Source organism: Phocoena sinus, chromosome 16, assembly GCF_008692025.1.
Source record: "Phocoena sinus isolate mPhoSin1 chromosome 16, mPhoSin1.pri, whole genome shotgun sequence".
Lineage (NCBI taxonomy): Eukaryota > Metazoa > Chordata > Mammalia > Artiodactyla > Phocoenidae > Phocoena > Phocoena sinus.
Genome location: NC_045778.1, coordinates 43607888 through 43621354, shown reverse-complemented (window position 1 = coordinate 43621354; position 13467 = coordinate 43607888). Strand labels below are relative to the sequence as shown.

The window sequence follows — 13467 nt, the reverse complement described above, 5'->3', positions numbered from 1 at the left end:
TGCATGTTTACATGTGAATTTAAGGAAATGCTGGAGTCATTTCTTGGGGTTTCCCAGTATATGTTGGTAACTGAAATTTGTTATGCTTTACACACAGAAAAAAAATAAAATAATCAGAGTCAAATGGGCTGTTGCTTCATGACATACTTTCTACTTTGTAAATGATGTAATTATGCATTATGACCAAAAATTTACCCATACTGTCTCAAAATGGTTTTGAACATAAATATTTTTCAATACCAATCTAGTGAAGTTTCCTATTTTCACTGAATATGTGTTCAAAATACTTGAACAGGATCCCACTGGGGTTAGAGAGGTGGAAGTGAAGAAGAAAAGATGGGAGTATGCTTACCGGAGTCATCAACTCAGGTATGGCAGCTTGATAGGTGAGTGGGTGACAATCACGAGTGTTTGGCACAAGGACACAAGGAAGAAACATTGGACCCAGGTCATCTCCATCTAGAACATCCACTGTGAGGGTGGTGGTAGTGGTTCGCCGTTCATTCAGGTTTTGTGCACGGTCCTGTGAGAGAGGAAAAAAGAAAAAGAACACAAGATGGTTGCAGTGATCCCTCTAGCTTGGCTAAACTGTAGACAGGTTTCGTCCAGAGTGTAGGCATCTGACCTCACTTTTCTCAGAGCATTTACATTAGAAAATTTCCAATTGTAAATACTTTTTCCACAGCTCTGAGATGTCAACCTCTCCCAGCTCAAACTTTTGCCAGTTTTATAACCCAGGACTCTTTCTCCAGGACCTAGGAATCATCCTATTGAAATGTAATAATTAATCAAGGAAGATAGAGCTTCTATCTCCCAGTGCCTGTGGGAGGGTAGTAGCCTAACTTCCATTGAAGGCTTTCTCCAAGTTGTGAAACTATCTCCCATCATGAGGATATAGGAATGTTTACTTTTCTTTGAGAAGGCCAGTTAACAAACAAAGATGGCTCTTGATTCCTTCACTCCTTCCCCTACCCCAGCATTTTTTTTTTTGATAATGCTTCAAGAAATTTAAGTCTATGAGATAAATATTGGTTATTTGGAAAAAAAAAGAAAGAAAGAAAAAAAAATGAAGGGGTAAATAAAAGAAAGAAAACCCACCAGATCTGCTATACTCTTATTGGAGAAATGCTTTTGTTTGTCTCACATAAGATTGCCTATGACAAAGTATTTTGAGAGCCTTCCTTGTCTCCATGTAGCCTGCTGGCATCACTAAAATAACTTGTTCCCAAGTTTCTAAATGAGAATTGTTTTATTTCTCCATACTTTGGGACTCTAAAAAGCTACAATTTCTGAGAGGAGTGTCCTTGTAACAGTAAAGGGAATTATGTTCCCACTTTTTCTCTTATCTACTAGCCACAATATTGCCAACAGAGAACAGCTTTTTATTTTTTCCTGCTTTTTTGTTTTGTTTTCTTTTTCTATTTTTACTGGTTGTAAAGAAGTGTTCTAAGGCAAGATCTCAGAAACCAAAAATCTCTATTGATGGAATTTTGCAAGTGCAACCTTCCTGTAATGCAATAACTGTGTGACTCTGAAACCAAGCAGGACCCTATAGGGCCCTCCTAGGGACAAATCCTTTCCGTGTTCCACATTTCTTGTTTGTAGGTTTCATCCAGCATTCTTGACCTTCACTTAGTTCCAAAGGGAAGATTTAAACAGTTGCTAACCAGGAAAGTGAGGGAATGCAGAAACAAAGGAGGAGCAATCAAGACACAATCCTGTGAGCAGAAGCAAGAAGAACTACAATCCTGCAGCCTGTGGAAAACTAACCACATTCACAGAAAGGTAGACCAGATGCAAAGGCAGAGGGCTATGTACCAGATGAAGGAACAAGATAAAACTCCAGAAAAACAACTAAATGAAGTGGAGATAGGCAACCTTCCAGAAAAAGAATTCAGAATAATGATAGTGGAGATGATCCAGGACCTTGGAAAAAGAATGGAGACAAAGATCGAGAAGATGCAAAAAATGTTTAACAAAGACCTGGAACAATTATAGGACAAACTGAGATGAACAACACAATAACTGAAATGAAAAATACACTAGAAGGAATCAATAGCACAATAACTGAGGCAGAAGAACAGATAACTGATCTGGAAGACAGAATGGTGGAATTCACTGCTGTGGAACAGAATAAAGAAAAAGAATGAAAAGAAATGAAGACAGCCTAAGAAACCTCTGGGACAACATTAAATGCAACAACATTCGCATTATAGGGGTCCCAGAAGGAGAAGAGAGAGAGAAAAGACCTGAGAATATATTGGAAGAGATTATAGTCCAAAACTTCCCTAACATGGGAAAGGAAACATCCACCCAAGTCGAGGAAGCACAGTGAGTCCCATACAGGATAAACCCAAGGAGAAACATGCCAAGACACATAATAATCAAATTGGCAAAAATTAAAGACAAAGAAAAATTATTGAAAGCAGCAAGGGAAAAACGACAAATAACATACAAGGGAACTCCCATAAGGTTAACAGCTGATTTCTCAGCAGAAACTCTACAAGCCAGTAGGGAGTGGCATGATATACTTAAAGTGATGAAAGGGAAGAACCTACAAAGAAGATTACTCTACCCAGCAAGGCTCTCATTCAGATTCAATGGAGAAATCAAAAGCTTTACAGACAGGCAAAAGTTAAGAGAATTCAGCACCACCAAACCAGCTCTACAGAAAATGCTAAAGGAACTTCTCTAAGTGGAAAACACAAGAGAAGAAAAGAACCTACAAAAACAAACCCAAAACAATTCAGAAAATGGTCATAGGAACATACATATCAATAATTACCTTAAATGTGATGGGTTAAATGCTCCAACCGAAAGACACAGGCTTGCCGAATGGAGACAAAAACAAGACCCATATATATGCTGTCTACAAGAGACCATACAGACTGAAAGTGAGGGGATGGAAAAAGATATTCCATGCAAACGGAAATCAAATGAAAGCTGGAGTAGCAATACTCATATCAGATAAAATAGATTTTAAAATAAAGAATGTTACAAGACACAAGGAAGGACACTAGGTAATGATCAAGGGATCAATCCAAGAAGAAGATATAACAACTATAAATATATATGCACCCAACAAAGGAGCACCTCAATACATAAGGCAACTGCTAACCACTGTAAAAGAGGAAATCGACAGTAACACAATAATACTGGGGAACTTTAATACCTCACTTATAACAATGGACAGATCATCCAAAATGAAAATAAATATGGAAACAGAAGCTTTAACTGACAAAATAGACCAGATAGATTAAATTGATATTTATAGGACATTCCATCCAAAAACAGCAGATTACACTTTCTTCTCAAGTGCACACAGAACATTCTCCAGGATAGATCACATCTTGGGTCACAAATCAAGCCTCAGTAAGTTTAAGAAAATAAATTCATATCATAAATAAATGCATATCAAGCATCTTTTCTGACCCCGACACTATGAGATTAGAAATGAATTACAGGGAAAAAAACATAAAAAACGCAAACACATGGAGGCTAAACAATATGTTACTAAATAACCAAGAGATCACTGAAGAAATCAAAGAGGAAATCAAAAAATACCTAGAGACAAATGACAATGAAAACATGATGATCCAAAGTCTATTGGATGCAGCAAAAGCAGTTCTAAGAAGGAAGTTTATAGCTACCTATACAAGTCTATCTCAAGAAACAAGAAAAATTTCAAAAAATCAATCTAACCTTACACCTAAAGGAACTAGAGAAAGAAGAACAAACAAAACCCAAAGTTAGCAGAAGGAAAGAAATCATAAAGATCAGAGCAGAAATAAATGAAATAGAAACAAAGAAACCAATAGCAAAGATCAATAAAACTAGCAGCTGGTTCTTTGAGAAGATAAACAAAATTGATAAACCATTAGCCAGACTCATCAAGAAAAAGAGGGAGGGGACTCAAATCAATAAAATTAGAAAAGAAAAAGGAGAAGTTACAACAGACACCGCAGAAATACAAAGCATGCTAACAGACGAGTACATGCAACTCTATGCCAATAAAATGGGCAACCTGGAAAAATGGACAAATTCTTAGAAAGGGATAACCTTCCAAGAATGAACCAGGAAGAAATAGAAAATATGAACAGACCAATCACAAGTAATGAAATTGAAGCTGTGATTAAAAATCTTCCAACAAACCAAAGCCCAGGACCAGATGGCTTCACAGGTGAATTCTGTCAAACACTTAGAGAAAAGCTAACACCCATCCTTCTCAAACTCTTCCAAAAAACTGCAGAGGAAGGAACACTCTCAAACTCATTCTATGAGGCCACCATCACCCTGATACCAAACCCAGACAAAGATACTACAAAAACAGAAAATTACAGACCAATATCACTGATGAATATAGATGCAAAAATCCTCAACAAAATACTAGCAAACAGAATCCAACCACATATTAAAAGGATCATACACCATGATCAAGTGGGATTTATCCCAGGGATGCGAGGATTCTTCAACATACACAAATCAATGTGATACACCATATTAACAAACTGAAGAAGAAAAACCATACAATCATCTCAATAGATGCAGAAAAAGCTTTTGACAAAATTCAACACCCATTTATGATAAAAAATCTCCAGAAAGCGGGCATAGAGGGAACCTACCTCAACATAATAAAGGACATATATGACAAACCCACAGCAAGCATCATTCTCAATGGTGAAAAACTGAAAGCATTTCCTCTAAGATCAGGAACAAGACAACAATGTTCACTCTCACCACTATTATTCAACATAGATTTGGAAGCCCTAGCCTCGGCAATCAGAGAAGAAAAAGAAATAAAAGGAATACAAATTGGAAAAGAAGAAGTAAAACTATCACTGTTTGCTGATGACATGATACTATCCATAGAAAATCCTAAAGATGCCACCAGAAAACTAGTAGAGCTAATCAATGAATTTGGTAAAGTCACAAGATACAAAATTGATGCACAGAAATCTCTTGCATTCCTATACACTAATGATGAAAAATCTGAAAGAAAAATTTAGGAAACACTCCCATTTACCACTGCAAGAAAAAGAATAAAATACCTAGGAATAAACCTACCTAGGGAGACAAAAAGACCTGTATGCAGAAAACTATAAGACACTGAAGAAAGAAATTAAAGATGATACCAACAGATGTAGAGAAATATACCATGTTCTTGGATTGGTAGAATCAATATTGTGAAAATGACTAAACTACCCAAAGCAATCTACAGATTCAATGCAATCCCTATCAAATTACCAATGGCATTTTTTACGTAACTAGAAGAAAAAATCTTAAAATTTGTATGGAGACACAAAAGACCCCGAATAGCCAAGGCAGTCTTGAGGGAAAAAAACAGAGCTGGAGGAATAAGACTCCCTGACTACAGACTACAAAGCTACAGTAATCAAGACAATATGGTACTGGCACAAAAAGAGAAACATAGATCAATGGGACAAGAAAGAAAGCCCAGAGGTAAACCCACGCACTTATGGTCAACTAATCTATGACAAAGGATGCAAGGATATATAATGGAGAATAGAGAGTGTCTTCAATCAGTGGTGCTGGGAAAACTGGACATCTACATGTGAGAGAATGAAATTAGAACACTCCTTAACACCATACACAAAAATAAACTCAAAATGGATTCAAGACTTAAATGTAAGGCCAGACACTATAAAACTCTTAGAGGAAAACATAGGAAGAACACTCTTTGACATAAATCACAGCAAGATCTTTTTTGATTCACCTCCTAGAGTAATGGAAATAAAAATAAACAAATGGGACCCACTGAAAATTAAAAGCTTTTGCACAGCAAAGGAAACCATAAGCAAGACGAAAAGATAACCCTCAGAATGGGAGAAAATATTTGCAAACGAATCAAGGGACAAAGGATTAATCTCCAAAATATATAAACAGCTCATGCAGCTCAACAGGAAGAAAATAAACAACACAATCCAAAAATGGACAGAAGACCTAAATAGACATTTCTCCAAAGAAGACATACAGGTGGCCAAGAATCACGTGAAAAGCTGCTCAACATCACTAATTATTAGAGAAATGCAAATCAAAACTACAGTGAGGTATCACCTCACACCAGTTAGAATGGGATTCATCAGAAAATCTACAAACAACAAATGCTGGTGAGGGTGTGGAGAAAAGGGAACCCTCTTGCGTTGTTGGTGGGAATGTAAATTGATACAGCTGCTATGGAGAACAATATGGAGGTTCCTTAAAAAACTAAAAAGAGAATTACCATATGATCCAGCAATCCCACTACCGGGCGTATACCCAAAGAAAACCACAATTCAAAAAGACACATGCACCCCAACGTTCATTGCAGCACTATTTGCAATAGCCAGGTCATGGAAGCAACCTAAATGCCCATCAACTGACAAATGGATAAAGAAGATGTGGTACATATATACAACGGAGTGTTACTCAGCCATAAAAAGGAACAAAATTGGGTCATTTGTTGAGACGTGGATAGATCTAGAGACTGTCATACAGAGTGAAGTAAGTCAGAAAGAGAAAAACAAATATCGTGTATTAACGCATGTATGTGGAACCTAGAAAAATGGTACAGATGAACTGTTTTGCACTGCAGAAGTTGAGACACAGATGTAGAGAACAAACGTATGGATACCAAAGGGGGAAAGCCATGGGGGTGTGGGGATGGTGTTGTGATGAATTGGGCAATTGGGATTGACATGTATACACTGATGTGTATAAAATTGATGACTAATAAGAACCTCCTGTATAAAAAATAAATAAAATTTTAAAAAGAAAAAAAAGTCAGTAAAAATTGGCTTGATGAATAAATAAAAATATAGAAAAAAAGAAACAATCCTGCGGTGATAAAGCAGGACCCTGGTTCCTGCTCAAGGAATATATGTAACCATATCTTTGAGTTCTTCTGCAGGAACTAAGGCCCCCATCCAGGTAGAGAATGGTAACTTCAGGGTGAGTATAAGATTCCTGAAACACTGCCCTGTTACCTCATCACCAATCAATCAGAAGGAAGTCTGAACACAGTGGAAGATAACAAAGACTCTGACTCCCCCCTCCCCAAATGATTAATGTGATTAACTTCCCCTTTCCCCCTTTAAAAACTTTCATGGTCAAGCAGAACCTTTAGATTTGGTTCTTGGACCTGAGTCCACCTCCAGGTTGCCAGCCTCCTGAATAAAGCAACCTTTCCTTTTCAACCAACAACTGTCTCTTGAGTATTAGCTTTCAAGTGGCAAGCAGCAGAACCTGAGTTTGGGAACAACTCCATTCTTTGATGTTTAGATCCATTATAAGACAGACTGTGGTCAAAACATGGGAAAAAAGTTTAAATTTCCAAAGTGTGGGGATTCACTAGACCCTCAGAGTTCATATACAAATTATTTTAAATTAAAGACATTAGAGATTGAACATACACAAAAAGAAGCCTTTTCGGAGTTTTCCTTATCGTATTAAAAGCAGAAACTTTCTCAAGTGAAGCTGCCACGAATCTCTTCCTTGGGAGAGTTTTATAGCCATGAGAAAAGGAGAAAAAAAAAAAAAAAGAAGAAGAAAAACACTAGCACCTACATAAACACACATTACCACAAACTTTCTTTGTCTCCTGTTTACCCTCCCTAGAAACCTGCTCCTTGTTCCCAAAGAAGTATTTTCTCCCTCCTCACGCATGAAATGAGGTGTATAAAACCTCATCTCTAGCTGCTCAGGGAGCAACTTCTTTTGTTTGCTCTCATACGCATATACTTTATTCTTTCTAAAATACTTAATGAAATATTTTATTCTTTCTATTGTTAAACTGTTTTTGGGGTTTTTGTTTTGTTCTGTTTTTTGTTCAGTTTAATTTAAAGTCGCCAATTAGTAAATCTAAGAGGGCAGAGAAAAACATTTTTCCTTCTCAAGAAGGGAATAAACATGATCAAGATTACACTGATAATTACGATTGGTTAAACATTATTTTTTTTTATTCTATTCTATTTTACTTTATTATTTATTTATTTTTGGCCTCAATGCACAGCTTGTGGGATCTTAGTTCCCTGACCAGGGATTGATCCCGGGCTCTGGGCAGTGAGAGCACAGAGTCTTAACCCCTGGACTACCAGGGAATTCCCCTGATTGGTTAAATTTATGGGGTATAAAGATTTTTTCTTAAAGTCCTTCTTTAATTGTTCTAAATTTTCCATGTCTGTTTATTATATCTAGTACAGTTTAAAGTATAGGAGGAGTAGCAAATGACATGTGAGACAATTTTGGTGGTCCACAAATAAATTTAAATTATACTTTAAATGTATGAACTGAGTATATATAGAAGACTCTTAATTTAACATAAATTATTTAGAAAACACAACTGGTTCATCAAACCTACTTTTTTTTTTTTTTTTTTTGCGGTACGCAGGCCTCTCACTGTTGTGGCCTCTCCCATTGCGGAGCACAGGTTCCAGATGCGCAGGCTCAGCGGCCATGGCTCACAGGCCCAGCCGCTCTCCAGCATGTGGGATCTTCCTGGACCGCGGCACGAACCCGTGTCCCCTGCAGCGGCAGGCGGACTCTCAACCACTGCACCACTAGGGAATCCCAAACCTACTATTTCAAGATTATGATTGTGTAGGGGAGCAGAATTTACCACCCCCAAATATGTCTCTTTGGCATAGGATTATTTCAGGCTGATTATTTTTAAGAAACTGCAGACACAGAAGTTTTGAAAACTGGGTAAAAGTTACCCCTTTGTATTAGTCATTTACGTGTACTAGGGAAATCTCCATTTGTAAAGGTGTCTCTCTGGCTGTACCAGGAAGAGGGAGATGAACTTATCTCTAGAAACTTATCATGCAGATGGCAACAATTTAAATCTGCATATCAACTTTACCCTTGTTTACTGAGCTCTTTCAGGTAACCTCCCATAACTGACCTTCTACCCTCAACATCTTCTTTTGTGTTTAGCTGAAGATGGTATTAAGGTGAGGGCTTCTGCCATTCTGGAGGAGAGTTACCCTATTTTCCTGAGTTTCTCCCATGTATACAGAAGGAATATATGTGACGAAACTTTTGTTTGTGTTTCTTCTGTTAATCTGTTTTATATCAATGTGATTATTAGATCAGCCAAAGAATCTAGAAGGGTAGAATGGAAAAATTTCCCACCCCTACAACTGCTTAGGATGTACTTTTTAAAAAAGACTGCATCAATCTAAAGTTTAAGAAAAATATTGAATGAATACCATTTTATGTGATATTGGATGTGTTACTGGCAGAATGGCAATTTCCTCAGTTCTTGCCCTTCTCAAGAGAAATAATTCAGTCTAGAGGCATAGAGCAGTTTTAAATAGCAAGGGTTTTATTAAGCAGAGCGAAAGTACACTCCTGAGAAAGGATGAGAGTGGGCTGTCTGGAAACCAGAAGTAGTCTCACAATGGGGCAGGGTTAGGATTTTTAGAGTGGTGGTCCCTCCTTGTGTCCGGCATCATTTAACTGACAAGTTGATTGACAGCTTTAAGTTATATAACTTTTCTCCTAGTGTGCAGGTGCTTACCCATAAGCACCGAAGCAAAACCCACGTGGGTGGGGGGGAGGCAAAAACTGCAATACTAATTTATTAGAAATATGGCACAATGAACCCTGGATTACCTTGAGTCACCTTTTAGGTCTTGGTGCACCTGTGCCAACCTGTGCTGGCAGGTTTACCTTGCTTGGTCCTGATACGGATGGAAACTTAGCGGTGGTCCTTGACTAGAAGAGGGAAGATCTCTGGGCATGCTCTGATTACCAGTGTCCACATGGGGAGGGAAAGATGACCCCATCCAGGATGGGATGGGACCAACTCAAGTCTGACTACCTACCTAACAGATGTGGCAAAAAAGTTTGTAATATCCCAGAAGCAGTATTTCTATACTTGCATGTCACTCAACCTTACCTCTCATATGTTACAACCAAGTCACTGTAATAGACAAAGTATAATGTTTTCTATCCTAAGTCTTTCAGTTTGTCAGCAACAAATCTATCACTATTCTCTGCTTCTTTGGGTTACTGTTGCCACTCCATAACACGGATACAATTGCATTAGAGAGGGTGCATGTTTACCAAAATACACAATATAGGCTTTTGTCTTATACTGGGAAAAGAAATTGCTTACAAAGTGTTGAGCTATAAAATCTGAATTTTTAAGTGGAAACTAAAAAAAAGAAAAAGATCAGATAACCTACTGTGGAGGGGAAAAAATAATTTTCCTCTACCCTTTTAGGTTCTTAGATAACACCCCTCAGTAGTAAAAGACAGATTAACAGGAGTAAAACAAACAGTTTAATAACATGTATACTTCCTGTATACAGGGGAGATAACCAGGAAAACTGAGTAACTCCCCAAAGTGGCCCAAGTCACCACCTTGAATACCATCTTCAGCTAAAGACAAAAGATGTTGGGAGGGGAAAGCCAAATTTTCAGTGGAAGCACAGTAAACAAAAGGTATGTTTGTTATGCAGATTTAAATCTAAGCCTTCTCCATTGATAAGAGTTTCTAGAGTCATCCTTGTCTTCCTGGTACAGACAGAAAGACACCCTTATAATTGGAGATTTCCCTTGTAAATGTAAATTGCTTCTACTGGTTTTCAGAGCTTCTTTTCTGTCTGCTGGGTTTTTTTGTTTGTTTGGTTTGGTTTTTTGTTTTTTATTACTTAGCCTAAAATAATTCTTATGCTTGCTGAAATAAAATTCATAATTTATGGCAAGATGAGAAAATTCCCTCCCCTTTAGTGTGTATTGTACATCTGCATTATTCAGACCTCCTTAGGAAAAAATATTCCTTCTAATCCCATCAATGGTCACAACTCCTTAGGAGATAACCTTCCTTCTTAATCTCGTAAGGAGTCATGATGACCCATGACCCACTACTCTTTGTATCTATAGATCTAGGTTGTGTAAACTGTGTAAAATATGTCATTTAATGTACAGCCCTCTGTCTCAAAAACCTATATAACTGTGCTTTGACCTCTAATGGGCAGAACAGTTCTGCAAGCTCTCTGAGAGGTTGTTCCTGAGTTATAATCTTCAGTTTGCTCAAATAAAATTTTCCATAACTTTCTTAGATCACTTTATTCATTTTTTTGTCAGCATGCTAAAGAGGCATATTTTAGAGTGACACATTCTGCTCCCCTTTACTACTACTAGGAGCAGTGATATAGTAACAAAAACTACCAACATGGTTTATGTGTACATGGAGATTCCCCAGAATTTGCCACCAATAAATATAACATGTTATAATGAAATATGAAAATAGGCCTCATGCACATTCCTAACTTGCAAGCCTCTGGAAGGTGTTGTTAATCCATGATGCTCTTTTTCCAGTTCAGAACCAAATTTGATCTTAAAATACTGTCTAAAGCAAAGCCCCTGACAATTAAGATAAAAACCGAAAAGAAAGGAGTATTTTACTCTTTCTAGTATAATGCTGCTGCTCACAACTCTTCTGAATAAAGGAAATAACAGTCTAAATTGGGAGTGGTATAAATAAAACATAATTATTTACATTAAATATTTTATATGATTTCATTAAATTTACATTTGCATTCATTGCTATGTGAAAACCCAGTACATATTAAAAACTAATCCCCCAAATCCTTCCTTCTCCTCTTCTATTTTCCTTCCTCATTTATTTTCTATCATTTTAAAAATAAGGTAACACTTTAAAATTTTAGACATTTAAAAATAAGATATTGGGTTTCCCTGGTGGTGCAGTGGTTGAGAGTCCGCCTGCCGATGCGGGGGACACGGGTTCGGGCCCGGGTCCGGGAAGATCCCACATGCTGCGGAGCGGCTGGGCCCGTGAGCCATGGCCGCTGAGCCCGTGCGTCCGGAGTCTGTGCTCCGCAACGGGAGAGACCACAACAGTGAGAGGCCCGCGTACCACAAAAAATAAAATAAAATAAAAAATAAGATATCATTAATTGAGAAAACTGTGACTGTAACTGTCAAGCAAGAATGTATCTCTTTCAAAGTTAACCAAGTTTGTTTCATTTGTATTTTCTCAATGTGCGTTATTATTTCACATATCATTTACATATTTGCTAACATTAAACATTTAATTATATGAAACCTTTATTTAGCTTCCATAACCATTGTGAGTATAGTTATGCAAGTAATTGCAGGTGATACAAAGGATAATCCAGTATAAAAACTGACATGCAGGAATTTAAAAGCATAGAGATAACTACAACATAAGACTCAAAAGAGCCACAAGGAATATTCATCAGAGTGTGAGATTTGACCTAGCTGAAACATTCTCTCAACGCCTCATAAGGAAGTGGTATTGACCTTGTCACTGAATCAGTGAATACTTAACATCTTTATTCAAAGCCTCCAATCACCTGGTCTCATAACATCACAATACAATATTATAACATGATATCTGACATATCAAAGACATGCATTTTTAAAATTAATTATTTAATAAATAAGTAGAAAATTTCATCAATATATTGTAAGGAAGAACTATTTTTTAATTTGTTTCAGAAAAAGAGATCTGTGCCTAGTAGAATTTCAAAGAAAGTTACTTTTATAAATAGCTCAGAGACAACTAACTCATTGTCACAATCCACTCTTTTTACAAAGCACATTTTTATAGAACTGCAAATATTTCAACTATGAAAATGTTAGAGAAATAAAACACCTCTAACCATCAAATGATAAGTAAGACTTCAATTCCTTCATCTCAATAGGAAGGCTTTCTTGCTATAAAATAGTTTAATTGCACACTATTCTTTGATCAAACTAGAGATAAATGCTAAGTTTTAATTCACTCAGTATCTGCTCTACATTTAGAACTGTATTAAGTCAAATATTGGTTATGTGGAGCGGAGCCAGGAAAAATTTGGACTCTAACAAATACTGTGAAATTATATGAAACCTGGTTTTAAAAATGAGTATGAGACAAAAATGCTGATGTTCAGATTTATTTTTGAGGCAATGTCATAGGAGCCTTGTAATAAAGAGACTTCTAACACTTACATACTTAGTATTCAAGTAGTTTGTAGTTGACAAAATGGCTAAAGGCACCGACCAGACTCACTCATAGATACATATATTAAGTACTCTGTCATTACCTTATCTGGTATTTGCAGTAGAGAAAGCAAAAAAAAAAAAAAAATGGCAACATAATTAGAGTTGCCTTGAGTCTTTTGACTCTAACTCAGTTACCTAAGACCTTGGAGGAATCTGTCATGCTTCTGTTCACCAATGAAAGATGGTCTATCACCAATTGAAATTTTAAAACTTACCCTAGTAACTTGATTCTGTTAGATTTCTTTATTCAAAAAAGAAAATAACAGCAACAAGTTTGCCTGGGTCTAAATCACTTTAGAAGTGTGTTCTTTTTTTTCTTTTCTTTTTCTTGAAAGTGTCTTTTTTGTTTAACTAATTTTCCTTAGTTTTTATGCATACTAGTAAACAGAATAGTATCATTTTGCTTACTTATAAAATTTTCAAGCAATA

General features: G+C 36.7%; 1 protein-coding gene across 1 annotated transcript in view; it reads right to left on the bottom strand.

The window, feature by feature from the left end:
- Positions 1–13467, bottom strand: part of PCDH15 (protocadherin related 15) — a 743572-nt gene that overhangs the window by 406466 nt on the left and 323639 nt on the right. Inside the window, 1 exon segment of the mRNA XM_032608284.1 lies at positions 353–523. Within this exon segment, the coding sequence (XP_032464175.1) occupies positions 353–523 (171 nt within the window).